This window comes from Bolinopsis microptera, chromosome 2 (assembly GCF_026151205.1).
Source record: "Bolinopsis microptera isolate Bmic1 chromosome 2, MBARI_Bmic_1.0, whole genome shotgun sequence".
Lineage (NCBI taxonomy): Eukaryota > Metazoa > Ctenophora > Tentaculata > Lobata > Bolinopsidae > Bolinopsis > Bolinopsis microptera.
In genome coordinates, this window is record NC_087073.1 from 8,691,483 (window position 1) to 8,718,724 (window position 27,242).

Below are 27,242 nucleotides of genomic sequence, written 5' to 3' on the forward strand. Positions count from 1 at the left end.
CGTATAAAATTTGGTTGGTTGAAGATTTTGACGAGCCAATTGATACAAACTGTTTCCTGTTAGTGAGATATGACTTAAACCAGTTTAAGGCTTGACCCCTTATGCCGTAATGGTCCAGCTTGCGCAAGAGTATGGAATGATCCACAAGGTCGAAAGCTTTGCTGAAATCGATTAAAAGAAGTAAAGTTACCTGCTTTTTAGACATTGAATTAAGAATGGTGTCTTTTGCGTTGAGAAGAGCATGTTCACAAGACCTACCCGGGCGAAAACCGTATTGGTTTTCACATAGTATGCTGTATTTATCTAAAAAACTTATAACTCGGTTATGCATTAGCTTTTCAAATACTTTAGAGAAAGAAGCAAGAAGAGATATTGGTCTGTAATTTTTTATGTCAGATTTAGATCCACCTTTGTGAATTGGGACCACCTTCGCTTCTTTCAAAGCCTGTGGAAAGATCCCCTGTTCAAAAGAACTGTTGACAACGTGGGCTAGTACACTAGTAAAACTGGGACAGCTGTTAGCGATTTTTAGAGGTTCAATTTTAGTGTCTAGTGTGGCTTTATTCTTAAGCAGGTTTATGACGTCCTGAATTTCTGTGGCAGTGACTGGCTTTAAGTAAATACTACTTGGAGTGGCGTTGCGAAGTGTGCTATGGGTTCCACCAGGATCAAAAGTGGTCCTACTACTAATTTCAGACTTAATTTTAGGAGCGATGTTTGAGAAGTAATCGTTAAATTTTTCTGCTACAGCTGCCGGAGTGCTGATTGAGCCGTCTTCGTCAGTCAGTTTAATTGAAGTAGGTTTAGATTTTTTCCTATTAAGAAGACTGTTTATCATTTGCCACTGCTTCTTAGAATTTTCTTTGTTTTGCTCAAAAAATTTTTTGAAGTGCTTGTTTTTAGCTTTATCGATGTGTTTATTACAAAACTTCTTCAGACGGTCATATTTACTGCGGTTACTATCAGATGGTTCCTTAACAAAATCATAATATGACTCATTTTTACGTTCTATAGCTTCTTCGAGCCAGGGCAGCATCCATGGTTTCGGATTAACACGTTCATTTTGTCTTCGTGATTGTCTTTTTGTGGGATAGGCGGACTCGTAAATCTTATTATAAGCCGTATTTAAATTATTGAACTGTTCGTTGGCATCATTGGTATTGTTAAAAATTTCTGACCAACTTTCATCTGTAATTAAGTCTCTGAATTTTTGATTGTTGGTGTCGTTAAATCTACGTGTTTCAGTTTGAGATACATTTTGTGAGTTAGACGCAGAGCGGTAGCTGCTGGTTGGCGTGTTATCAAGATTTATTGTAGTGACTATTGCTAAGTGATCAGACATATCTGTCGTTAAGACGTTACAGCTTATTGTATCCTCAAGATTGTTTGTGTAGATGTGGTCAATAAGCGTGGCACTATGGTCCGTTAGGCGAGTTGGGCGTGATACAATTTGAATAAAACCGTAAGAGGACGCAATATCTATAATGTTCTGACATGCTTGGTCGCTGCTGTGCTTCAGTAAATCAAGGTTGAAATCTCCATGAAGCGTCATATGTTTACGGGTGTGTCTCCCTAGGTTGTGCAGCGTATTTTTGAAAATTTCTAGAAACGCTTCAGGTCTCCTAGCGGGAGAACGGTAAACATTGCCAATTATTTTCGTTCTGTTGTATCCTTTGCACTGATGGAGCTTGATAAATTGAAATTCGCCACTAGTATTAGTTGGTTCAGGGTTTGGAGTGAAAATATCAATTTTATCATAATCGACTACACGTTTGTGTACATAAGTGGCTAGCCCCCCACCTTTTCCAGATGGGCGAATTGGATCCTGGATAAATGGTTCATGAAATCCATCTAAGGTAACGTCGTTTATTCCGTTCGGTAATTTCCCTAAAGTGCAATTAGTTTCGTTAAAACACAATATATCATACTTATCATAAGTCTCAATATCATCACGTAGTTGATCTATATTCTTAATAAGGGATCTTATGTTCATAGAAAATGTTTTAAGTTGAGAGCAGGTAGATTTTTTCACGTTACGTTGTTGTTTATACTGACAACTAGTTAGGAAAGATGAAATATTGCTCCAAGTTGAATCTTGATGCTCTTCGTTGGTCATGGCGTCGCCAATAAGATTAAATCGACTATTCTGATCGTACGGATTAAATATGTCACTATTAAGTTTACTGTAGTCGTCATAGATTTCATAGTAGGTTGCGTGAAATCCAGGAATGATACTTTCACAGCAACTCGTACAGCCTAAATTATCCTTAAAACATTTGACATGGACATTACTTTGACACCATGAGCATGTGCGAATATTTCTAATAGAGTAACACCAGCCGCTGCAGCTTGAACATTTGATCTTGACTTTATTTTCAGATGTAACAGTGGGTTCCATTTATAACTAAATATTATGATTATGATACTGATAGTATATAAAACTATAGTTCAAATCAGATTCTTTCACGAGAACCGGAGGTCCTGTATGCTACAGAATCGTGATATGATTTAAAAGTAAATTATATTATTTTAAGCTAAAATCGGATAATTAAGTGAAATAAAGTGTCCTTATCTAGGGCCTTATCAGTATGATTTAAATAACTGATTTGGCTAAAAAATAGAAATCGAATAAAGTGGTTGCTTTTGTGTTGTGTAGTTTTGTGAGGTGTTATTTGTATTTGATTTGTTTGTAGCGTTTACGTAATAAGGGACTATCGCACTGAACTTGAGTAATACTGAAGAGAACGCACTTGATTATTTATAGATTTGTATGTGAATTTTGAATGTTGTATAGAGTTATGAAATCTCATTGATTTAGGATGATACAGATTTGTAGAGTAAGATGTTTTGTGTGCGATCGGGTGATAAGAGATACTGATAATGAATGAGCTTATCAGATAATGAGAAAAATTCCACCAATCAGATCATTTCATTATAATATGATCTATCTTGGTAACGATCTGTTAAAGGTGGACTGGAAGTTGAGAAAAAAGTGAATCGCATTTTTTAATCAGAATGGTATCAATGATTTGTAAAGCGCTCAGCTTCGGTTATATCTGGAGAGACTGTTAGGCTTGTGGTGATAGAGCCACTCACAGTTCCTGTGACGTCTCTGTTCAGATCCACATAACTTGCCAACGCAGTTAACAAGTTCATGTGCCACTACCCTTTGCACCTCGTGATATAAGTGGATGCCATGTCTGTCGTTGCGGTCCCATACGTAGTATGAGTTAGCACGCTTGATCACGGCATGGGCATCGAAAAAACTCAGATTTGGAATATCCTTAGCCAGGTTCAACATTATGATATTAAAAGCGTCAATCTCTGCATTCAACCAGTTAAATTTAGTCATAGATAAAGCACAAAACATAAACTCGGTATTCTTGTTATTGTTACAAGAGTCTATAAAACGGGGACAGAAATTGTCCGCAAGACTCCTGGCCGACTGCCCATACCTAGCTAGGTCATTAATGCCGCAGGAAAGTACGACTGCTTTAGAATGTTTGAACTCATGTTGATGTTCCAGTGAGTTCACTAGTTGATAGTTAAGGCGCTTTTGACATCGGTGGCCAGGTATCTGGTCGAACAGCCATTCTGGCGTTTCTCGGTGTATTGAGTCGTGAATTAAGAGGACTCTGGAGTGACGGGACGCTGGTGACTGTACCTGTGTAGGTGGTGCAACAGGCGGGACCCGAGTAGGGGCTGCAGGTGCTGGTAAGGCCGTGGGATCAGGCTGTTTCAACTTGCGAAGAGTGAGCGAGATTCGTGGCTGCCTTAACATAGGATCACGTTCAATGCCGTGCTGCCAGTGGTTCTGATCAGATCGAGACATTGCAAAGACAGAGCCGTGCTCAAGCGGGATGTTATGCTCAACGAAAGGGCCTGTCGACGTTGACATTCTCATAATTCTGGTAGAGCCAAATGATGCAGTGTAAATCAGACTATCTTCAACAATGCTGGATTCGCTGTCACTATGCAATGGAATACCAACTGACCCGTCCTTATAGTAAGTACAGAGGCAGGTATAGTTCGTGGGAGTAAAGTCAGGATCGGATTCATGCAAACAATCAAAAATGCGCTTTAGGACAGGTGGCAAGGGCTTATCATGGGTTGCACGGTGGTTGGTTCTGCCATAACTGTAAGGTACCGAGCCAAAATATGACTGAACTGTAGTATGAAGGATTATCTCTCGAATGATCAAGACTCCATAGGAAACTGACCCTCAGAAGTCAAGTAATGATCGTTTCTAAAAGCTTGGGTAAGCTAAAATTTCACGCAAAATTGTCTGTGCGCCAATAATTATGATACCCTGCTGTGTCTACCATTATTCCATACCTCGTACATACCTGCATTCTTCTGTACGGCTGAAAGTGTTACTTTTATCAATATTTAATACTGTGTCTCACTGTCTAGCAGGCGTAGTTCTCTCCAGTTTGTGTGGCTAGACAGAGAAAAAAGCAATATATTGCGAGGATATAACCGGAGTTAACTCTGCAAAATATATAGATTAGATTTGGGTACATTTTATATAGTAGATTCTCTGATATGGTATTGGAATTGATATAATCTCAAATCTGCCTACCTTGGGTCAAGTTCGACGATTGGCCTTTTAATCTTATAGTCATTGTAAGTTAACTGTACAAACTGCGTACGGGACCGGATCACAGCTCCTCTCTATTGAATTATTAACAGCATTGTGTATCTGCAATGACTAGTAGTATATAGGAAGTTAATGTAAGAATGTTTTCGAATGAACCTACTTTCTGTTTACAAATGAACTAATTTCTTATCAAAAGTTCCGTGTGGAACTTGACATAATACCAGAATATATCCACAGGTAAATCATTTGATTATTCACATCATGTAAAAGAGATTAGGAACACCGAGAAAAATTGTGGCCTGGAGATAGTTATAAATAGAATGTGGACGCAACTGTGGTCTACGTTTATAGTGTGGCTAGGCTGGTGGTGATGGATCCTCGTGAACAGTTTTATAATCTGCCCTACACTATGGGTGAACGCTTCTTTTTACAGCTAGGCGACACATTGTAAAAGTTTGTCACTTTGTAATAAGGTGGACCGATACTTCCGTGAGGTGTAAATTTATTGCCAAACCTTTCAACGAATATAGTGTCTGTTCCAAGAGAAACCCGCAAGTTCTGATTTACTCCCTGGCGGTGGTCAGCAGTGCGTGTTGCTGAAAGAAGAAGTCGCCTGAAACTTTAAAGATGCAAGCTATAAGCATGCCTTCCAACAAATAGTCAAGCAAAACTATATAATTATAGCATGCTAATGATTGAGATATGATTTGGTAACGATACCGAAAGAAACGCCACGAACAAAATATAAATCACGTGGCCTGGATTAACTAAAATTCGATGGTACTGTCATGTATTGTGGGAGAGGCGATGTTTTCTCAATATTCTTGGCCCGCCCCACACTTGCCCCATCTATATCTGACCGTTTTAGAGTTCACTGTATGTGTTTGGTATAGTTGGCTAAAGTCAGAATAGGTAGAATAATACCTCGATAATAGGCAAATTACAATATGGGGGCCGTGCCTCCAAAATCGAGAATGAATCCTCTGCGGTATCCTCCGACCTCAGCACCCTCTGGGAGGCCCTCGGAAATAAAATATTTTACGGAACGCGCGGCTGACAAATTTGTTGAGTAAGCCGCGCGTAAAAACTCCGTTGCCTTGGAGATCAAGAAATTCGATTAATTGAAGGGCGCTCTGGCTCATTTCAGCTGCATCTTTCTGTGTTTCGTTTGTGTAATTTAGGTTGTAGGTGGCCCGTTGCAAACAGACCGCTCTTGCCCGTCGCTGTCCTGACTAGTCAGACAAGATTTGGCTATCGTTTTGTCGTTTCTGTAAACATTTAAACGCCAGCCACTTAATGACCCAGCTGAGAGTCTGTACTCTGTATGTGGAGTCTCTGATAAAGCATTGTACACTGTGTTACACGTAGTAAAATTATTTAATATTTCATTAGATAAATGACTAACGGTCAGATAAATCTTTCGAATTCAAGAACTTAATACTGTATCGTTAAAGGGATGAGGTGATGCAAAGTGTCCCCAACAATAAGCAAAGGGGCTTCTACTCGGACATTTTGTCCAAAGAGGGGGCCCCTGATTTGAGCGTAAGTTGTTTAATATATTTTGCAATATTGAAGAAAATATCACTCATAAGAATTGGGGGCTGAATATGAGCAGTAAAATGGGTGTTGGTAATAGTAGCACTTATGTCTTATCAATTACAATACATAATAGTTAATACATATCCATCAGAGCATCAACCAAGGACCTGAAGTTGCACACAGCACTCTTTGGAATGTTACCAAAGAGAAACATCGTCCTAAAGCGTCCTCTTTCAAAATTCCCGATGATTTTGACGAGCAACTAGAGAAACAGATATATGGGCCGTCAACACAAATTGCCCAAAATACGGTAAGATCCTGAAACAGACTCATTCGTAAATTTATTGACTCATGAAATGCCGCGGTTATACAGTAAAATCATCAAACTCGCTATGAGAAGATTATGCTTTTAAAAAACCTCGTTTTTAAAATCTATCGTAGAAAATTATAAATCATGCCAAAAATAATCATCGTACCCTGCTGTTTATGCGGATTAAAGCACGATAATAAGAGACAAGTAATATATTGCAATTATGTTCCTATCTGAATCTCATTTCAGGATTACCCAATGTCATCCTGGGAGCCGAAAGTTCAGATGCCATATTACACTCCACCTGGTAATACGCCAAGAAAAGTTGCCATCGAGAGGTAAATTTATAGAGGGCGTGAAATGGAGTGTCCAAGCCCCAGCCGGGTGGTTTGAATCATTTTTATTGTCTCAAAATGGACTTTAATTTGTAAAGCAACACTAATAGTCCGTAGGACGGGCATACCGCTAGTAAATATAATAATGCTAGGTACTGTTCTCAAATGAAGCGATCGTCTGACTATATAACTCATGTCCATATCTAGCATATATTATTTCTCTATAATTATCCATAAAATTATCAGAATCTGTTTACAAGAAACATTATTCATCCAGATTGAGGCGGAAATTCGAGAGTTTAAACATAGAAAGTTTACTTCTTGATGCTGGAGTTGAAACAGATCAACTGATGCCAAAAGACGAGGTTTCTGCTAGGATAAACCTGCCGTCACCAGTCAACGCTTCTCTCACGTATGTACTATGCTTGCTTCATTATTTCGATGCATCATAAACTCATACATGCACATTGCACATTTGCATGGACCTCCAACAGCTTGAACCACTCGAGGAGAGCTAGTGCTTAATAAATAGTCTCGAAATTATCATTATTAATTCACATTTTATATCTAACAACCAACGCTTTCGCCAGCACGTCTAAAGATGACTTGGCAAGTCTCCAGGAATCACTCACAAAGAAAGTATCACAAAACCTTTCAAGGGAAAGGTTAATAATATTCACTATACCTCATTATCATTATGCACTATACTTCATTGTCATCGCCTCACTCCACCAATTTTCACTTAGATAAGAATTACGTCCCTCAATTGATACATCGTGATCACATTTTACAATAAACTAAATGAACGTCTGAAACAAATTTCCATCACCTTGCAGTGTTAAAAGTCAATCCAGTTCCCGTGCATCATCAGCTGCAAGTCTGAAAGAGGCAGGGATAAAGGTCGTGTGTCCTAATGGTGAGCGTAAAAACAAGGGTCTGTTTGACGGCAACTCTTTGTTAACGAACAGGAAATCAGCTCCAGTTAACCAGGGACCCCCTGCAGCTGGACCTCTTCATCAATACTTCCCCATATACCTTCCTCTCGAGGTAGGATCCAGTTATAAATCATTAATATGCACTAAAAATATCATGCTTTAATTTGTGTAAATTAAATTTTCTGAAATTGGTTGTTTGATCTCAATTTCCATCGGAAGATCTGAATGTACTGTTCACAGATATTCGACAATGAGGAGTACGACTGTCACACCCCAGACGAGTGGATAAGCAGGCTGTACGACGAGGATGGAAGTGCTAAAGCAGTACCCGGCAAAGCACTCCTCAAAACCCTGATAACCAGGGAGAATCAGAGCCAGATCGGTAGTTCAGCTACCGCTGCAAATGACCCTACTCCGTCTCCTCTTTTACCCATACCATCGTGGCAGTGGGTCGATGTAAGTATTTTAACTCGGTTATTAACATAGCATATTATGTGATGATCAAACTTGTATTTGTGAGTATAAAACCAAAGTTATATTTTTCGAAACAGTTTTACTCGAGTTCTAATGAATGACAATTACAGGTTGGTGTACTGGCGTATTCCCCGAGGACAAAACGATATTTAGTACAGCGAGCCAACATGGGTCTATCTTGGAGACATCCTGCTCCCAATGGAGGTCTAGCCAATTCATTGGACGGGACTCCGGCTAACACTGGTGACTGCAAGGATGGCAATAGGGTAAATTAATATCCTTATCAAAATTGAAAATTTGATTTTGATCTGATTTTGAATAGGTATATAATAAAGTATATGATAAATTTGATTATAATCTACCATTAATTCCACATTTTTGGCAGATTTATAATATTTTAACAAGATAATTTTCAGTATTGGGTGCCTCGCGTCCGACTTCTGTTCGCAGCTGAAAACCCATACCGTTTTACTCGACGTGTGGTAGAAGCTCACAAACTGAGACTCGATTCAGAGTCTGTTATTCGGTAAATATGGAATCGTAATACGAGCCAGCATTTTGCGGTATCTTGCAATATGATAGTCTAGTTGATTCCCTACCTATACTTACAAACAGACCAAACAAATACACATTTTATTTTCCACCATATTTCTGATGGAATAAAAGTATCTTACCAAATTAATTCCAGGTATCAGATGTATGTGGACTGTATGCACACCAAATCAGTTCCTGATATCGACAAACAGATGTTAGATAATATCACCAACCATGCTCTGGGAGCTTGCAAACTTGACGGCTCAAAGTAAGAATAATATCTGGGTATTCACAAGGATTCCGTAAATAAGTAGCTGCAACATTATCCTGATCTGAATGTTACCACTACCAGTATCGCAGTTATATTCTTTTCGGCCAGTATGGCAATTGGCAAATGCACAAAGTACAAACCCCTTCAAAAATTTAACGACGTGGTCTCAGGTTGAGTTGGTTGGTACAACGTCTCCGGAAGCAGATTTCTCTGGACTACCAGCGAGCACACAACAGGATTGCATTCGACAGCGTGGCCCACACCCTACCCGGCTCCTTTACTTATGTAACTATCCCTGACGTCCCTGAGATCTGTAAAAGTGCTGCTAGGATCGATATTCCCAAATATCCCTTCCACAGACAGTTTGACAGTTTCATCTTCAACTCTTTTCTAACCAGACCCGAGGCTATCATGTCCTTGGGGGATGTGCGCGCTGAGTGCAACAAAGTAAGTATAATTCAATTTGAGAAAAATTTTACCAGACAAAAATACGAATATGGTAATGTTTTCGTTTTTTCATAATGGGAGATTTTAATGTTCCGCATCTTAACTTAATTCTAATCAGGTATCGAGCAAGGATTTGTTCCAGACTCAGATCACGAAGTCCATGAGACTTGAAGAGTTTGAACAAACTCAGAATCAGAGCTGTATGCAAGTCCAGTCCTACCTCAAGGACACGTGGCTGACAACACTTTGTACCCGAGTCACTAGCTCGCTCAGAGATGTAGGAAAGGGCTGGTTCAACATAGAGGAGAATAAGTGGGAGGTTTACGAGATCTCTAAACTTCGCAAGTTCATGGAACTCGTCAAATTCGCCATGCAAGATTCTCTAAGGTAACTTTATATTGTTTTTATTACCTCTAGTTCAGTTATGTATCGTCCGATGGACCGCCGCGCTCTATATGTCAATATAATTAGCTGTCATTTTAACTTAAATGTTCCTTTATCAGATATCTAGTGGAACAATCGCTGGAAGAATTTGCCCACATTATCACAGACACAACTATATCGGTGATGGAACTCAAAGAGGGCATGGAATGGCCTCACAAGGGTAACCTTGCCGTGTCCCCCTACCAACCCCTCAAAAACCCCCTCTTTGTCATTGATCTGATCCTGGATCAGGAGGGTATCAGATACTCTACCCCACTGGAGAATTTCGAGTCGACCATTGTCAGCGTGTTTGACAGAGGAATATTCGTTACTCAGTCCATACCCCAACTTGAGAAGGTGTGTAAATTGAACTTTAATTGAAAACGCTTATTTCGAATAGAGCTAATGAATATTATTATAAAGATCTTGTTTGAAGGGAATAACTTTTCAGAAGTGTCTTTAGTATTAGCTTCAGCATTCTGCCTTTCATAAAACTTATCTGCCTGTCAATAAAGTTCCTAAAGTATTTCATTCTAGCAAAACTGATCAAAGGATCAAAATTACTCCGCAAAACAAAACAGAAAACTTCAATCAAAGCAATCACATGATAGCTAGTAAAATAGCTTTTTAAATCCAGGAATATTTCCTTTTCCACAGTTCCTCTATAATTCACATCTATCCTTGTATACCAGTACATCTTTATACCTCGTAAAACTAAGACTGGTAAAATAAGAGATAGGTTCACAGCAATTGTCATTGATTCAACGACGACCACTCTTCGTTCTATTCTACGATTCCACATCACTTGCCGTTGACATAAAAGCGAACACATAAGATATAACAGACATAGTACCATTGAAACCACTGGAACAGACAAAAGTATTATTTCTGTTGAGAGCAAAAGGACTGTTATCTTGTTCCTGCTTCCTTTCTTGAATACACAGCAATACATGTCCTTCTCGTCGGAGAAAAGCTCCATGTTTCCGTTTGATAGAAACACCAAATTCACAGAGGTTGTCGTGATAAAATAGATCAGACATACGATAATAACATACGTTAGTCTCAGTTTAACTCTCGATTCAGCCAGAGCTAATGTCCGGAAAGTAGTTGTGATACCTAATAATACCACAGTTAGTTTTTGTAACGGATGCCATGTCCATACCCAAAATTTACAAAACCAACTTATCTGATGATTGTTAAAAACCGCATCCACCATGGCAAGTGTAAGTGCGCTCAAGCAGATTAGAATGTTAACAGAACCAATTACTTGACTGAGAACCTTGAAGAGGAACCCGTGAGGAGATCTTGACTGACTGTGTCTCGCTGTAAACCAGAAAGCTAAAGTATTGGACACCACACCCCAAATACAGAACAATCCCAGTAGGATAGCAACAACGTAGCCGTTAGAAAGTGATGGGTAAATGTACCAGTGTTTCATCGTCATAAGTAGTGGAGTAGAGTCGTAGGTACAGAAGCTCAAGCATGCGGCAACGGCCAAGTCGTAAATTTGGCAAACGAACTGGAGACAGGCTAGGTAATGGAGATGGACAATGTGGATATTTGATAAACAATGTGGTTGTACCTCAATAATCAGTTACTCACATTACATATCCATGTAAAGTGTAAACCTTTTCTCGGTGTACTAACTGCCAAACTCTCTCTCTCTCTCTTTGATCATTTTACAATTACAGCAACTCACCAGCTGGCTACTGACCAGAAAGCTAACGTGCTCTTATAATGTCCACCTGTAAAACTGGAACAAAAGAACATTGTTCATTATTCATTAAGTAACAGGACTAGTAGACCGAATATCACATTATTACGTGTCAATATATAGAATTCAAGTCACGCCAGGAACTGCCATTATCTGAATATTCTGAACTTCTAAACTCATTTCCACGGCTCTTAACAATTTCAGAGGGTTATGAGCAAGCTGTTCTGGGCGGGATGTCCCATGCTGGAGAGTGTTGGAGCACACGAACCCCACGTGGAGATTCTGCGAAGCAAGATCCGTAAGGGCATCACCCAAGCTCTTATTCCCCTGAGGGCTTATCTGAAGCGGTACGAGAAGTTCAGACCTCTCGCCGAGCTCAACGTGGCGGATTATTTGAAGTAAGTTTTCATGTTTGCCACTCCTTTCTAATATCATTTGGCCCTAATAAGGGAAAAATAATAAAAACGTTTGCACACGGACTTATTATATGGGCCTCCCAGCTCCCTGTAGTTTACTTTAGTTTAAATATTTATGCTTACTTATCATGTGGCATATTCACATGATATATAATATATAATTCATTTATCATACAGTGGTATAATGAAAAGATCCGGAATGACTTCGGATAGTAGGTATTATGCACTCTCCATCGCGTCGTGATTTACTAACCTTGGCCTTTTTATGACACTACGAAAAAATTGTTCTATTTTCCTCAATTCTTACAGTTTCATGACTTAAGACCTATGCTAAGATCAATCAAAGACTTGAAATGTACTTGTGCCTCAATTCTTGATCAAAAATGGCATTTCTGCCAAATTTAAACCTTTCTACAGCAATTTACTTATACACCTTGGGTCAATAGGTCAAATACTGACCACCTCTGAAAAAGAGGTGACGAATCGATTTTGATTTTAAAATACTTTGTGTTCAAGTAAGCCTCAATTCAGCGAATAGTGGTAGTTAGCAGACTGGTCTTGCTTTCTCATGATACGTTCTTATTCTTAACTTATTCTACTGACTCATTGTACATAGCTTCTTTACAATCTACAAAACCATGTTCTAATCCCCACCATCTAGATCATATCTCACCCGCAGATCCATCATGGAGAAGGACATGTCAGCTTACGACGTGAAACGAGAGATTGAGATACACCAACAGGAGAAAGAGAGTCTAGAGGCGGATATACCTAGCTCTATTGTTATTGGGCCCTTCTGGATTAACTGTGACACGGTCAGGAATTTCCTTGTTAAGAAGAGGAGAGAGTTGGCTAAGGCTGTTTTGGAGTTACTGGCCAAGAAACTTAGGACACAGACTGAAGAGGTTTGGACATTGATTTATATTAGTTTTTTTTTTCTGCAAATCAGACTTTCTTTCTGATTAAGATAAGGTTACTGAAAGTAACTGTTACGATCAAAACACAAATATTTTAATACTCGATGCTTAATTTTTTGATATACTTTAAGGTTAATTTCTTCAGATCTGTGAAGAGTTCAAGGTGGTATCCCGGAAGCTTTTCGACAGACCAAACGCGATCGAGGATGCTGCTGAGATGCGAGAGTACATCCGGTCATTACCGGACACTATCACTCAGAACCAACAGAAGATCGATAAGGTCATGTCAGATTATGAGCTTCTAGAGGACTTCTATTACAACTTGTCCACTGATGATTTTAACGCAAAGTAAGACATGTTTATGTTGTTCGTTTTGGTCATTGCTGTGTTTAAACTATTGATGCATGGTAGCCCATAATTAATTATACAATATACATGTTGGCATGTATTACCCGCTTGTGTCTCTAGATTAGATGATAATTTATGTTTTTTTTTGGTTCAATGTCCAATCTTGTAATAGCAAATTTATGAACTTCTTTTTACAATCAGATGGACATGCTTCGCGTGGCCAGCAAAGATAGATGACCTGATCGATCGAACGAACGAGAATCTGACTCAAGACGAGGAGAGATTCTCTAAGATTCTGTCGTCTGACCAGGCCAACTTCGAGGATAAAATGGATTCTCTGCAGATGACTGTCGCAGGTAAATTTGACATTTATCTTTTAAAAAATTCAAAGTATTCAATTCTCGTGCCATGATATAATACGAATTATCCCAAAATTGAATTCATATTTTGTTCGCCAATTTTGTACTTGAATTGATCACAATCTTGATATCAGGTTTCTCGGGCCACTCGGACATCAACAAGGCTCTTGAGATAAGTCTGGATGTTAAGAGAATCAGTAACCAACTTAAAGAGTGCCAGACTTTGGCCCAACTTTACAACCAGCGAGAACGATTGTTTGGTACTCCTGTTACTCAGTATGACAAGGTATTTATTATTAAGACTTTAGTTTTCGTTTAATCATTTTAATTGTCAATATATTTTTAGATGAGCTGACCGAATATCTAACGCCTAATAACTACCAGTACGGATAGTTTAAGGGTTAGGGGAAACAGTACGGATTCGGTCAGTTAGGGATTCGGTCCGCTACCCAATTCTTATCACATGGTAATATCTCAGCGCAAGCGATAGAATAACCAGCAAAAATCTATAAGAAAAAGATAACACCAATGTAGAATGTAATAGGTATGATGTATCATTTTTATTCTGGACACTTTACAGCAATTAACAAATCAGCTTCCAGAGTTGATCAAACCCAAAATCACTGTCACGTATCGAGACAAATATACCTCCACACTCGTATCCAGGTCTTCTTGGTAATGTTAATATAGGTCTTCTTGGTCGTCCCATTAATGGCAGGGTGTAATTCTGATCGCTCTAGTTGTAATGATTAGTAGGAAGTTTGCTGTCGTATTATCATAGGAGTGGGTGCAAAACAAAGAACCAACTCAAAATTATAGTGAATCTATCCGGAGCTCTCTGCAGCGCTTTGTTTTTAGCTGAAAATACAAATTGTTGGTTTTTTAGTTAATACTGATTTCGGAAGTATGATTTGACGCTTTTATGTCGTGATCATCGAACATAATATTACGATTATAAGTATTTTACAATTACTCACAGATGCATATTGGAGATCCTCTCATCGGATCAGGAATTAACTCTCCATCATGGCACACAGCCGTTTCCCCGCCATTGTTGATGTTATAGGTATCAAAAGAACAAAACAGCTTCAACTCGGTGCCGTGATCTACCGGCAAGAGTGGGTCAGTCCTTACTTTCTTCGGTAGTGGCTCTGAACATTCGACTGAAAAGATGAACACTTTATGCTGTGGTCATTCTTGCTAATATTCCCAATACCATAATTCCAATAAATATTGATTTAAATTATTGGCCCGGCTATAACAAATTATGTGGTCAATACCACGACATTCTGGTGGTACTTCTCCCTCTGTCTGTACCAAACGACCATCTATACAGGTCGCTGTCTTCGCTCCGTTGTTCATTTGCCCGTTAGAGCAGGCCAAGTGGAGCTTCTGGCCGTGTTCTACTGGTAATCTGGGTGATGTGATCACGTGAACCCACTCACTATTAGGCACGTGACAGGCGGCTGAAAAGATTATTCTTGTTAACGGTTAAGACTAGGCAAGCAAGGCGAATAGTGAAGCTACTTGCATTTACGGATGCATCGATATTTAGTCTCGTATAAGTCTAAAGAATTAGCAGAAAATTACATTTACTTTAATGATCAGTACAAGAAAATTACAATGTATATTTCCCGGATCTAGAAATTCTAGATTAGATATCGGTCTGCCATATTATATAGCTGTGTCAACACGTCACCTACCTGTAATATACTACATAGAGTTAACAGTACCTACCTACAGAACAGCTATACGCTAAGTTGATGTGAAGTCCAGTTTCACTTCTAGTCCTAGTTTCATTTTCACCTCCAGTATCAGTTTCACCTCTAGTCCTAGTTTCACATTCATCTCTAGTTTCAGTTTCACCTCTAGTCCTAGCTTCACTTTCACCTCTATTCCTAGTTTTACTTTCACCTCTAGTCCTAGTTTCACTTTCATCTTTTATAATCCTAGAAATAGAGAGAGGACAAAGGGTGTCAAATGTGGAGGTAGAAATGTTGACCACACATTCAAGTTGGTTCTCGCAAACCTGCCTCACAATCTGAAAAAATGTTTGCTAATAGATATTGCTAATAGATTAGATTGGAATTGATTTAACTTGCCCACCCCCCCCCCCCCCCCCCCCCCCCCCCCCATTCCTCATTTCATGCATAGTTGGCAAACATCTGTGTATTACTTAAGCGAAGATAATATGATTTATCATATTAACCTGTGTAGAGTTGTCAGATTTGCAGCCAGTTACTTCAGCATTCAGTTCTGCAAGTGAATTTCTAATATACGATTTTATTCCCACTGCAAATGTTGCGGCACGAATTTTGATTTTTCCACTTTTACATACGATCTGTACAGACGAATCCTGGTGAACAACTTTATGTATGACACTGTTAACCGGCACCTCTGCTGTCGGTGTTGCAGTTAATACTGGCTCCACCACCCCAGCACTCCCTGCTGAAATCAATTTTACTTTAATAAGGGGTCATTTTATAAGGGGTCACCGGCAAATAAATTAGAAGACCCAGTTTCCACACAGTTAACCGATCAGCGCGCCCAGTCGACCAAACAACAACTCTTTCCAGGTCGTATGACAATATTTATTACAATTTCGCTAAAGCAGAACTGAATTTAGAATATTTTTGATAAGGTGATTTTAAGTGGGTGTAACCATGCAGAAATTCTTTTTTGAACTGGAAATATTGAAACTAATAAATTAGTTGTTACTCACTCCTGTAGTCCATGCAGCGTTCGCATGTGCAAAATTGTGCTGCAGGTTCACCTCCGCACCATCCCTCTGGACAGCAGCAGCTAAAACCATATGGGTCGTCAGGATTGCACTGAGCTGGATTACCGTTGGAAAGAGGAAAGTTGGTTCCACATCGCCCGTCTTCTCTCCACATTGCTGTAATTAAATCTTGAGATAAACACAAATTTTACTGGGTTTCACCACTTACGATTGAATTTCTCTACCATTGAATACAATGACCAATTTAACTGCATTTAAGCCATCTTCCTGTCGATAACAAGTAAATAATTGATAGAAAATTACATTGTGCGTAAATTTATCAATTTAATTTATCAATCGACTTAATTCAAATCCGTATATTAATTATTATGTATATTAATATATAGCAGCATCAGCTAAACTCACTCTGATTTGGAGCTGGACCTGGGTTGAAGAGCAATAGGTCGAGGAGAAAAAATGCGCTCTGTAAAACATCCACCATTGTGATACAGCAATGGGAGCAACCTCAAAATAATAACATTTTTTGTCCGATGAACCATCAAAAGAAAGGGACACTTTACTTTATCGTGACGAAAATCACAGCAATCTGATAGAGCATAATATATTTTTGTTTAAATATAAGAATAACCTTTTCTAGCCTTTCTAGTAGCTGCATCACTATACAGTAACCGTGGTTGGACAGAGCATTGTCAAGCCAACACTACATTTTCAATGGTTATTACAAGATCGCTACCACGGTGTCCTTCAATCAAATTAAGAAATATGAAGTTGGCACCTATAAGATAACTCAATCTCCCTCACAAACGATCCCAGCTAATTCCACAATATCGTCCACAGGTCAACAAACTCATTCGAGAGTTTGAACCTTACAAGAACTTGTGGACGACAACGGCTGACTGGCAGAAGTGTCACGAGTCCTGGATGAACGAGCCTCTCAACAAGATAGATCCTGAGTTTCTGGAGCAAAACATCTCGACCAGTTACAAGACAATGCACAAGTGTATCAAGGTGTTTAAAGATAACCCTGGCTGCCTGGCTGTTGCCCAAGAGATCAGGCACCAGTTGGAGGAGTTCAAACCTAAAGTTCCTCTCATACAGGGTCTTAGGAACCCTGGTATGAGGAACAGGCATTGGGAGAGTTTGTCTGATGATATCGGTACGTGCGACATTCCATTTTTGGTATAATTTGTTTTCTCCCTATCAAATATGACTGAACAGATATTCTTCAATTTGAAAGATTTGCAACTTTTCAAACAGCATATTTTAAATTTTCACCACAAACATTTGACAGGAATCGTAGTGAAACCGAAGTCGTCCCTGACGTTCAGCAAATGTCTTGATATGGGACTCATGGACCACGTGGACCAGATTGCCAAGATAGCCGAGGTTGCTGGAAAGGAGTTCGCTATTGAACAATGCCTGGAGAAGATGGAGAAAGACTGGGCGCCTGTTAACCTCGAGGTTGTTATTCAAATTTAACTTGTTTATTCAATTTTGCCGTTTATCTGATAAAAATTACGCTGAAAACTAATCTTTATAATGCTTAATAATACTTATGAAATATGGTCTAAGTAGGTTTTTCATACGGAGAATTTGTGCTACCATATAGAAGATTTCATTGAAGATTTCTATTTAAAGCTCGATCATGTTTCAAACAAAGGAAATGCCTATCTTATCATAAATAATTAACTGTAACTAAATGTTTCAGATCCTGGCCTACAAAGAGACAGGTACGTACATCATGAAGGCAGCGGAGGAGATTTCGCAGCTTCTTGACGATCACATCGTGATGACCCAATCCATGTCGTTCTCACCCTACAAGAAGCCGTTTGAGAACCGCATCATGAACTGGGAGAGCAAGTTGAGGATGACACAGGATGTGATGGAGGAGTGGGCTACCTGCCAGAGAGCCTGGCTGTATCTGGAGCCTATCTTCTCCTCTGAAGATATCAACCGGTATGTTAAGCAGTTATTTCTAACACTGAACATCGTAACCTTCTCTCTGCCAACATTTTATTTTATATGTAAGTATTTTGGAGTAAGCTGATAATGGTATGATATGGTGCACTGTGACCACTTTTTCCCCTTTTCAGACAACTGCCAGTTGAGAGCAAACGTTACCAAACAATGGACCGAATGTGGCGCAAGATGATGGCAATGGCTGCAAACAATCCCAACGTTATTACATTCTGTCCAGACGCTAGACTCCTTGAGAACTTCAGGGAATGTAACAAGCTTCTGGAACAAGTCCAGAAGGGTCTCAGTGAGTATCTGGAGACGAAGAGAGCTTCATTCCCCAGATTCTACTTCTTGTCTGATGATGAACTCCTCGAGATCCTGTCTCAAACCAAGGATCCAACTGCTGTACAACCTCATCTCAGAAAGTGCTTCGAAGCTATTGCCAAAGTATGTGATTATAATGAATTATTACATATTTACAAAACACGAAGTATAACATGAGAATAGGTGATATAATAAGGATTGAAAAACAACAAAATTTTGTTGCAGCATCGCTCAGAATCTAACAAATACTTGTCTCAGCTTACTTTCCAAGAAGATCTCAAGATCACAGCGATGCACAGTATGGACGGAGAAAGTGTTCCGTTCTCTGAAACTCTGTACCCAACTGGTAACGTAGAGGATTGGTTGCTGGAGGTGGAGCGGGTTATGAGGCAGAGCATCTTAGAGTCCGTCAAACTCTCTGTAGAGGATTATCCTAGGGTAAGGGATAGATTGTCTTCAAATACTGCTTCGATCTAATTAATTTAATTAATTGTTTGAAGATTCAACTTTCAACATGGCCTATTTATCTTGTACGCTCAGAACTAATGCTGATCCCTTAGAACAATCCTCAGACCGCTCGAACAGAATGGGTGTTGAACTGGCCAGGTCAAGTAGTAATCGCTGGGTGTCAGATCTTCTGGACCAAGGAGGTGACGGAAGCTATTGAGGGTAATGATCTCCCGGGGTACTATGACAAGCTAATGGACCAGCTGGCCGACTTAGTGAACCTTGTTCGAGGAAACTTGAGTGCTATTTGTAGAGCGGTTATGTCTGCCCTTATTGTGGTGGAGGTAAGACTAAATCATGTGACCTAAAATTAAATAAACAATTCTACTTACTCATTTGATTTGTTCTAATGATGGGGGGGTCCAACCCGATGTCCGATATGAGGGTTGATGAGGCCAAAATCGGAATCGGAAAAATCGGAAAAATCGGAAAATTGAGAAATTTTAGAGAATCGATCTCTAAAACCTCTCAGAAGTGAGGAAGTGATAAAAAACCCCTACATATGCTATATTGTTATGAGAAAACGAACTAATTAGACATTCCAATAGTATGTTTTATGTGTTTTTCCACTGCAGGGGCTAGTATGCTCACTACTAGTTGGAGTTGTTATGTACTCCCAGACCCGAGTGCTTTGGCCTCTTGACGTGAGATCGATTGTTTCTGCTCATTAATTTTATCCCTGTTACTTGTTATTATGTATTAGTACAACACTAGGGTTATATTTTGTGGTCCGGTCTTTAAACATACCATAATATCACTAGTACACTGCACCTTAAATGTATAGTCAAGTACATTTGTATCGTAACACATGCTTGGCTGGGGGATCATGTTTTGTGTCCGTTCGGTACCCTGTATTTTCAAAACGGACAAAAAGTAGGGCGGACAAAAACAGACAAAACATTTAGATGTCCTCCTCCTCCTCCTCCTAAGTCTTCCTCCTCCTGAGTCCTTCTCCTCCTCAGTCCTCTTCAGTCCTCTTCCTGACTCCTCGTCCTCGTCCTCGTCCTTCTCCTCAGTCCTCCTCACCCTCCTCCTCAATCCCCTTCTCCTCCTCAGTCCTACTCCCAGTCCTCCTCCTTCTCCTTCTCCTTCTCCTTCTCCTCCTCCTCATCCTCATTTCTCCTCCTGATCCTCCTTCTCCTCCCCATCAGTTCTCCTTAGTCCTCCTCATAGTCGTCCTCCTCCTCCTGAGTCCTTCTCATCCTCCTCCACCTCCTGAGTCCTCCTCCTGAGTCCTCATCCTCCTCCTCAGTCATCATCCTCTTCCTCCTGAGTCCTCCCCCAGTCCTCCTCCTCCTTCTCCTCCTCATCCTCCTCCTCCTTCTCCTCCTCATCAGTCCTCATCCTCTGTCCTCCTCATAATCGTCCTCGTCCTCATCCTCGTCCTTAGTCCTCCTCCTCCTTATCCTCCTCCTCAGTCCTCCCCCAGTCCTAATCCTCCTCCTTCTCCTCCTCCTCCTACTCCTCCTCATCCTTCTCCTCTTTCTTCTCCTCCTAATCATTCCTCCTCCTCAATCGTCCTCCGCCTCCTCCTCGTCCTTAGTCCTCGTCCTCTTCAGTATTCCTCCTCAGTCCTCCTCAGTCCTCATCCTCCTCATCCTCCTCCTCCTCCTCAGTCCTCCTCCTCATCCTCCTCCTCCTTCTCCTCTTCCTTCTCCTCCTAATCAGTCCTCCTCCTCAGTCGTCCTCCTCCTCTTCATTAGCCCTTGTCCTCATCCTCCTAGTCCTCGTCCTTAGTCCTCGTCCTCATCCTCCTCAGTCTTCCTCCTCAGTCCTCATCAGTCTCATCGTCCTCATCCTCCTCCCCAAGTCCTCCTCTTCCTCAGTCCTCCCCCAGTCCTCCTTCTCATCCTCCTCATCCTCTTCAGTCGTCATCTTGTTCCTCCTCAGTACTCCTCTTCCTCCTACTCGTCAGTCCTCCTCCTCCTCCTTCTCCTCAGTCCTCCTCCTCCGCAGTCCTTCTCCTCCTCGTCAGTCCTCCTCCTCGCCAGTCCTCCTTCTCCTTCTTCTCCTCCTACTCCTAAGTCCTCCTCCTCCTCCTCAGTCCTCCTCCTCCCTCTCATCCTTTTCCTCCTTCTCCTCCTTCTCCTCCTACTCCTAAGTCATCCTCCTGCTCCTCAGTCCTCCCCCAGTCCTCCTCCTCATCAGTCCTCTCCCAGTCCTCCTTCTCCTCCTCCTCATCCTCAGTCCTCCTCCTCATCATCCTCCTCAGTCCTCCTCCTCCTCAGTCCTCCCTAAGTCCTTCTCTTCCTCAGTCCTCCCTAGTCCTCCTTCTCCTCCTCCTCATCCTCAGTCCTCCTCCTCATCCTCAGTCCTCCTCCTCAGTCCTCCTCGTCCTTAGTCCTCCCCCAGTCCTCCTTCTCCTCATCCTCAGTCCTCCTCCTCAGTCCTCGTCCTTCTCCTTTTTAACAGTCCTCCTCCTCAGTCTTCCTCCTCGTCCTCGCTCTCGTCCTCCTCCTTCTCGTCTTCCTCCACACCAATCCTGCTCCTCTTCCTCAGTCCTCCCTCTCCTCTTCAGTCCTCCTCCTCCTCAGTCCTCCTCTTTCTCCTCAGTCTTCCTCCTTTTCCTCCTCCTCCTCATTTCTCTTCCTCATCCTCCTCCTCCTCCTTCTTCTCTTCCTTCTCCTCCTAATCAGTCCTCCTCCTAATCAGTCCTCCTCCTCAGTCGTCCTCCTCCTCGTCCTTAGTCCTCGTCCTCATCGTCCTTAGTCCTCGTCCTCATCCTCCTAGTCCTCGTCCTCATCCTCCTAGTGCTCGTCCTGGTCCTCCTCAGTCTTCCTCCTCTGTCCTCCTCAGTCCTCCTTCTCCTCAGTCCTCCTCCTCCTCTTCCTCATCAGTTTACACAATTTATTGTTACTAAAATGTTTTTAAACGCATTTGAGTCTGTAACATATTGACATGTTACTGTTACTGACTCAAAATGTGCCCGAGAATTTTTTTGTTTAACAGAGTTTTACTCTCCAGTACTATGGAAAAGTTGTTACATGATAAATAAAGATTTTGATAAATAAAGTGATTTTCATCCCTTTTAATGTTATTGAAAATTGTGTAGACTATTCTTTGTATCTAACTGAGGATTGGAAGTTTGAGAAAGGACCATAGTCATTAACCGTGCTACCCATTTCTGCAGATAGCCTGTTACAAATTGTGGAGACAATTTAAATCAAAAGTTACTAAAGCGTTCGCTATTTGTTACGATTGTTATTACCAACCGTACCTCTTTCAATTGTGGACCGGGGTGGATGTTCATGTCAAACAAGAGTTGGTACGACATTGTGTTGTTTTTCGGACGAAACGATTCTTGTTTAGAACAAGATACCATTTTGGGGTTCTGGGACCACCACCAATCGATTTCTTGTCATATCTAAGTACAGAAATAGCTACCTATATCGCCTAGAAACCTCAGAGGGAAGATTTAAATTTTCCCGATTTTTCCGATATGAGGGTTGATGAGGCCAAAATCGGGATCGGAATGATCGGAATTGATCGGGTTGGACCCCCCCCCCCCCCCCCCCCCCCCAATGATAAAACAGTTGATATTTGAGGGTTTAAGATATTTAATAACTACACCCCAGGTGCACGCACGTGACGTCACTGCAAACCTGATTGAAGTGGGAGTAAAGAATCTGAACGATTTCGAGTGGATCCAGCAGATGAGGTACTACTGGGACGAGGAGCTGTTGAGTAGAGTAGTGAACAGTGAGTTTAAGTACGGGTACGAGTACCTGGGTAACAGTGGTCGTCTCGTCATTACTCCTCTTACTGACAGGTTAGACCTAGCTTTAACGCTCTACGTTGGCAATTATTGCAATCTTTGTTAAGTATTTGTGAGAATCCTTGGATTTATTAAAGATAATACATGTTGCAAATTTGTAATTAAGAGTTTTACTTACACACTTTTTGTAATGATGAAAGCATCCATGATATGGCGTAGTTCATAGTTGGTGGTATAATGTACATATTATCTTGACATGTTGCACATTCCAGATGTTATCTGACGCTCTGTGGAGCACTTCACTTAAAGTTCGGAGGAGCACCTGCCGGTCCTGCTGGTACTGGAAAAACAGAAACTACCAAGGATCTTGCTAAAGCTCTGGCCTACCAGTGTGTTGTGTTCAACTGTTCTGATCAGCTTGATTTCATGGCTATGGGCAAGTTCTTCAAGGGATTGGCATCTGCTGGTGCCTGGGCATGTTTCGACGAGTTCAACAGAATTGACATTGAGGTGTTGTCAGTGGTGGCTCAACAGATAACAACCATTCAGAAAGCACAGATACAGAAGGTAATTGGGTTTCAAAAAGAGAATCAATTCAAAATAATACATTAATATAATGGTAGCTGAGATTATTGGCTAGTACTGTGGCAAATTATTGGTTCATCGAGCGAGGTCAGAGTAAGCCGATGTTAAAAGATCTTTCACTAATCTTTTATAATTAATCAAATCCATTTTCTTCCTGACAACGTTCCCTTTGCAGTTGGAGAGGTTCATGTTTGAGGGCGTGGAGATTGTGTTGAAAGCATCTTGTTCTGTGTTCATTACAATGAACCCTGGTTACGCTGGCAGAACTGAACTTCCTGACAATCTTAAGGTTTGACATTTGGCATTATGATTAAAGTACGAAACTTCATATAAGAAAACACAGTAATAATACTATATATTTAATTAGAAGATTCTGGAATTATGAAACTAACCATTTAAGACTAAGTAAAGTATGGGAAAATTAAAGGAATTATTCTCTCAGTTAGAAATATGATATTTTCTCAGGCTCTGTTCAGACCAGTCGCTATGATGGTGCCGGACTACGCTATGATTGCTGAAATTTCGCTGTTTTCCTTCGGGTTTTCAGATGCGAAGGTCCTTTCCAAGAAGATCACTAGTACCTTCAAGCTAAGCTCAGAACAGCTTTCTGCCCAGGTAAAAGATGAAGAAATATCAAACAGTTAAACCTTGACTTTCACCAGAGTTACCTGACTGTACTCAGTAATCTGACGCTTTTAACTTAACTTTACTCACAGGACCATTACGATTTTGGTATGAGAGCCGTGAAGACTGTGATCTCTGCCGCTGCTAATTTGAAGAGAGATCTCCAAGATACTTCAGAGGAGCTGATCTGTCTTCGTGCTATCAGGGACGTCAATGTTCCTAAATTCTTGCAGGATGATTTGAAACTCTTCAACGGCATCGTGTCCGATCTTTTCCCCAAGATCAAGTACGTTTTCCGACCAATTTATCATAGTGCAATCTACTATTTTATTTCCATTATTCGATGTAAAAAAATCTTAGGTCAATTTTAATAATAGCACAAAAACACCATTCAGAAACTAGGATTTAATCATTTGAATCATCTCAGACAAGAGGCGATCGATTATGGTGACCTCGATACCAGCATCAAGAAAACATGCGCAAAGAAGAATCTTCTAGCTGTGGATGGTTTCATGAACAAGTGTATTCAGCTTTACGAAACAACAGTGGTGCGGCATGGCCTCATGTTGGTTGGTCCCACCGGTTCTGGTAAAACCAGATGTTACGAGGTCCTCCAAGAGGCTATGACCGACATAAAAGGTTACAGTATAGGAGCGTACACGTTCGAGAAGGTGATCACGTACGTTCTGAACCCCAAGTCTATCACAATGGGTCAGCTGTACGGAGAGTTCGATGCCATGACTCACGAGTGGACTGATGGTATTCTGTCATCCCTTATCAGGCTCGGTAAGAAAATACAAACATAAAACTCGACAAGTTAGTCTATATTGATTGATGTAGTTTTGTTTTTTCTTGGCGAAACTTATTTGTGTGTCGCGTAATTATAATGAGCTACATAACTTTATAATTTATATATTATTCTCTTAATCAATGCTGCTGTTCCTCCGTAGGGTCCTCTAGCACTGAAACCACAAGACGTTGGTACGTGTTCGACGGTCCGGTCGATGCTGTGTGGATTGAGAACATGAACACTGTCCTAGATGACAACAAGAAACTCTGTCTCAGTTCTGGAGAGATTATCAAATTAACTGATGTTCGTCTACTTTAAATTTTTATTCCATCTTTATATGTATTATTTTTAAATTGTGAAAAATTGTCGTATCATAAAAACGACTAACGTTCAATAATAATAGTATGTAATTTGCTCAAAACCATTACGTAAAATACTCACCGCCCAAATATTGCAGTACATGACGATGATGTTTGAGGTAGCTGATCTAGCTGAAGCTTCTCCAGCTACTGTCAGCCGATGTGGTATGGTTTACTTGGAGCCTCAGATCCTCGGCCACACGCCTTTTGTCACCTGCTGGCTCAATACCCTACCTGAGATCATGAAACCGTACCGGGAACACCTACAAACTCTATTTGATACTTATCTTGAGGTATGATATTATCTCCTCTTATCTGAGGTGTGATAGATATTACATCCTGAGTCAACATTATTGACGTATGTTGGATAGTCTGTATCTGCAACCCTTGTATGGTTTTCAATTTTAATACTATCCCAGCAAACCATATAATCCATATGCTGTATATTTTATACAAAATCTGCCGTACAACTCGTACTGCATATATAAGCATACACCACTATTTCACAATGGTTGTAACCACAGGGAGCCCTCAAAGCATTGAGAAAGAACTGCAAAGAAATGTTAACCACGATGAACAGCAGTCTGATCGACAGTACTAACCGATACATGGAGTGTTTCTTTGCTCCTTTCACTAAAACAGAGGTATAACCAACTTTCACTAAGACAGAGGTGCAACTCTTATCTATCTTGACGAATGTATTTATGTCCTTTTAATTAATCGATAAAAAGAAGGCTATAATGATCGTACCAGTAAGTTCTAATAATAATTAGAACTTACTGATACAATCATTTTTACACAATACTCATGCTCACAACCAAGCGCGGTCGCCGATTGCAGGGTCCACAAATTCCTGAAGAGAAATCAGCCATGATCCCGATGTTGATCGAACCCTGGTTCATATTCTCTCTGACTTGGGCGATACCTGCTTGCTGTGACAGTGATGGCAGGAAGAACTTTAGTCTTTGGTTGAGGGGTGCAATGAAGGACGCTAACGTAAGACAACTTTAAGATACACTTGTTTAATATTTCAATCACCATATAAAAATGATGAATTTTTTGGAAAGTCCTTATCGGTTTAGGATGATCTCTAAATCATATCACTTTCAGGCTCAAATGCCGTATCCAGAAGCTGGTCAAGTATTCGACTACAAGCTGGACGATGGTGGAGCTAGCATATTTGATGATGACGAAGAGGAAATTAAGGACAGAAAGGTATTAAACTTTGATTTAGATCGATGAAACAACATTTTAATTGCAAATAACTGATCAGTAATAAATGCCATTAAATCGAAACAACTTAATATAATGGCCTCCTCACAATAATTGTTCTTCAAGATTTGCTGGGAAATGTGGACAAAGGAAATGCCAGAACTGAACATCACTCCCGAGAGCAAGTTCCAAGATATCATTGTTCCAACTATGGACACCATCCGTTCCGAATACTTGATAGAAATGCTGCTTGTCAATAAAAAACAGCTTATGTGTATCGGACCAACTGGTACTGGAAAGTCTCTGACGATTGCAAACAAGCTCAGTTTAGGAATGTCTGAGGAGTACATCTCTAACTTCCTCATGTTCTCTGCAAGGACTTCGGCCAATCAAACTCAGGTTTTTTGAAATCTATGTACCATAATTTCACTTTTTTGTACATGTCAAATTTTAAATATTTCCGCTGATATAGGTTAAAAACTTTAAATATTGTATCGATTAAATTGATGACAGTTAACAAGTTCAACAATAGCTATTGATATAATAAAGAGATCACATTAATTAAATATGCCTCATCTCTAGGACATTATAGATAGTAAGCTTGATAAGCGGAGGAAGGGAGTGTTTGGACCTCCACTCGGAAAAGAATTCGTCTTCTTTATCGATGATTTCAACATGCCCGCTCTTGAGGTATACGGAGCCCAGCCACCTATTGAGTTGATCAGACAATGGCTTGACCACAAAGGTTTGTGATTAAAAATGTCTACATTTAAATGATACATCAAGTTATAGCCTAATTATAGCA

At 40.4% G+C, this 27,242-nt stretch overlaps 1 protein-coding gene across 4 annotated transcripts in view; it reads left to right on the forward strand.

Moving 5' to 3' along the window:
- Positions 1 to 6,054: 6,054 nt before the first annotated feature.
- LOC134811479 (dynein axonemal heavy chain 1-like) overlaps positions 6,055 to 27,242 on the forward strand; it is a 32,275-nt gene continuing 11,087 nt past the window's right edge. The window contains exons 1-37 of one of the 4 annotated variants that reach the window (XM_063818319.1): positions 6,055 to 6,142; positions 6,291 to 6,449; positions 6,699 to 6,787; positions 7,062 to 7,196; positions 7,375 to 7,449; positions 7,621 to 7,831; positions 7,960 to 8,175; positions 8,304 to 8,459; positions 8,610 to 8,719; positions 8,882 to 8,995; positions 9,169 to 9,445; positions 9,564 to 9,832; positions 9,949 to 10,225; positions 11,787 to 11,980; positions 12,678 to 12,903; positions 13,061 to 13,263; positions 13,465 to 13,619; positions 13,757 to 13,908; positions 17,200 to 17,518; positions 17,654 to 17,823; positions 18,071 to 18,318; positions 18,456 to 18,768; positions 18,904 to 19,083; positions 19,206 to 19,436; positions 22,728 to 22,921; positions 23,140 to 23,434; positions 23,628 to 23,741; positions 23,918 to 24,067; positions 24,169 to 24,362; positions 24,504 to 24,862; positions 25,027 to 25,169; positions 25,324 to 25,518; positions 25,750 to 25,869; positions 26,066 to 26,221; positions 26,336 to 26,440; positions 26,564 to 26,836; positions 27,020 to 27,182. In XM_063818319.1, the coding sequence (XP_063674389.1) occupies positions 6,065 to 6,142; positions 6,291 to 6,449; positions 6,699 to 6,787; positions 7,062 to 7,196; positions 7,375 to 7,449; positions 7,621 to 7,831; positions 7,960 to 8,175; positions 8,304 to 8,459; positions 8,610 to 8,719; positions 8,882 to 8,995; positions 9,169 to 9,445; positions 9,564 to 9,832; positions 9,949 to 10,225; positions 11,787 to 11,980; positions 12,678 to 12,903; positions 13,061 to 13,263; positions 13,465 to 13,619; positions 13,757 to 13,908; positions 17,200 to 17,518; positions 17,654 to 17,823; positions 18,071 to 18,318; positions 18,456 to 18,768; positions 18,904 to 19,083; positions 19,206 to 19,436; positions 22,728 to 22,921; positions 23,140 to 23,434; positions 23,628 to 23,741; positions 23,918 to 24,067; positions 24,169 to 24,362; positions 24,504 to 24,862; positions 25,027 to 25,169; positions 25,324 to 25,518; positions 25,750 to 25,869; positions 26,066 to 26,221; positions 26,336 to 26,440; positions 26,564 to 26,836; positions 27,020 to 27,182 (7,018 nt within the window). In that variant the 5' untranslated portion in view covers positions 6,055 to 6,064. The remainder of the gene's footprint in view (positions 6,143 to 6,290; positions 6,450 to 6,698; positions 6,788 to 7,061; positions 7,197 to 7,374; positions 7,450 to 7,620; positions 7,832 to 7,959; positions 8,176 to 8,303; positions 8,460 to 8,609; positions 8,720 to 8,881; positions 8,996 to 9,168; positions 9,446 to 9,563; positions 9,833 to 9,948; positions 10,226 to 11,786; positions 11,981 to 12,677; positions 12,904 to 13,060; positions 13,264 to 13,464; positions 13,620 to 13,756; positions 13,909 to 17,199; positions 17,519 to 17,653; positions 17,824 to 18,070; positions 18,319 to 18,455; positions 18,769 to 18,903; positions 19,084 to 19,205; positions 19,437 to 22,727; positions 22,922 to 23,139; positions 23,435 to 23,627; positions 23,742 to 23,917; positions 24,068 to 24,168; positions 24,363 to 24,503; positions 24,863 to 25,026; positions 25,170 to 25,323; positions 25,519 to 25,749; positions 25,870 to 26,065; positions 26,222 to 26,335; positions 26,441 to 26,563; positions 26,837 to 27,019; positions 27,183 to 27,242) is intronic. The other 3 variants (XM_063818320.1, XM_063818321.1, XM_063818322.1) reach the window with 3 other exon arrangements.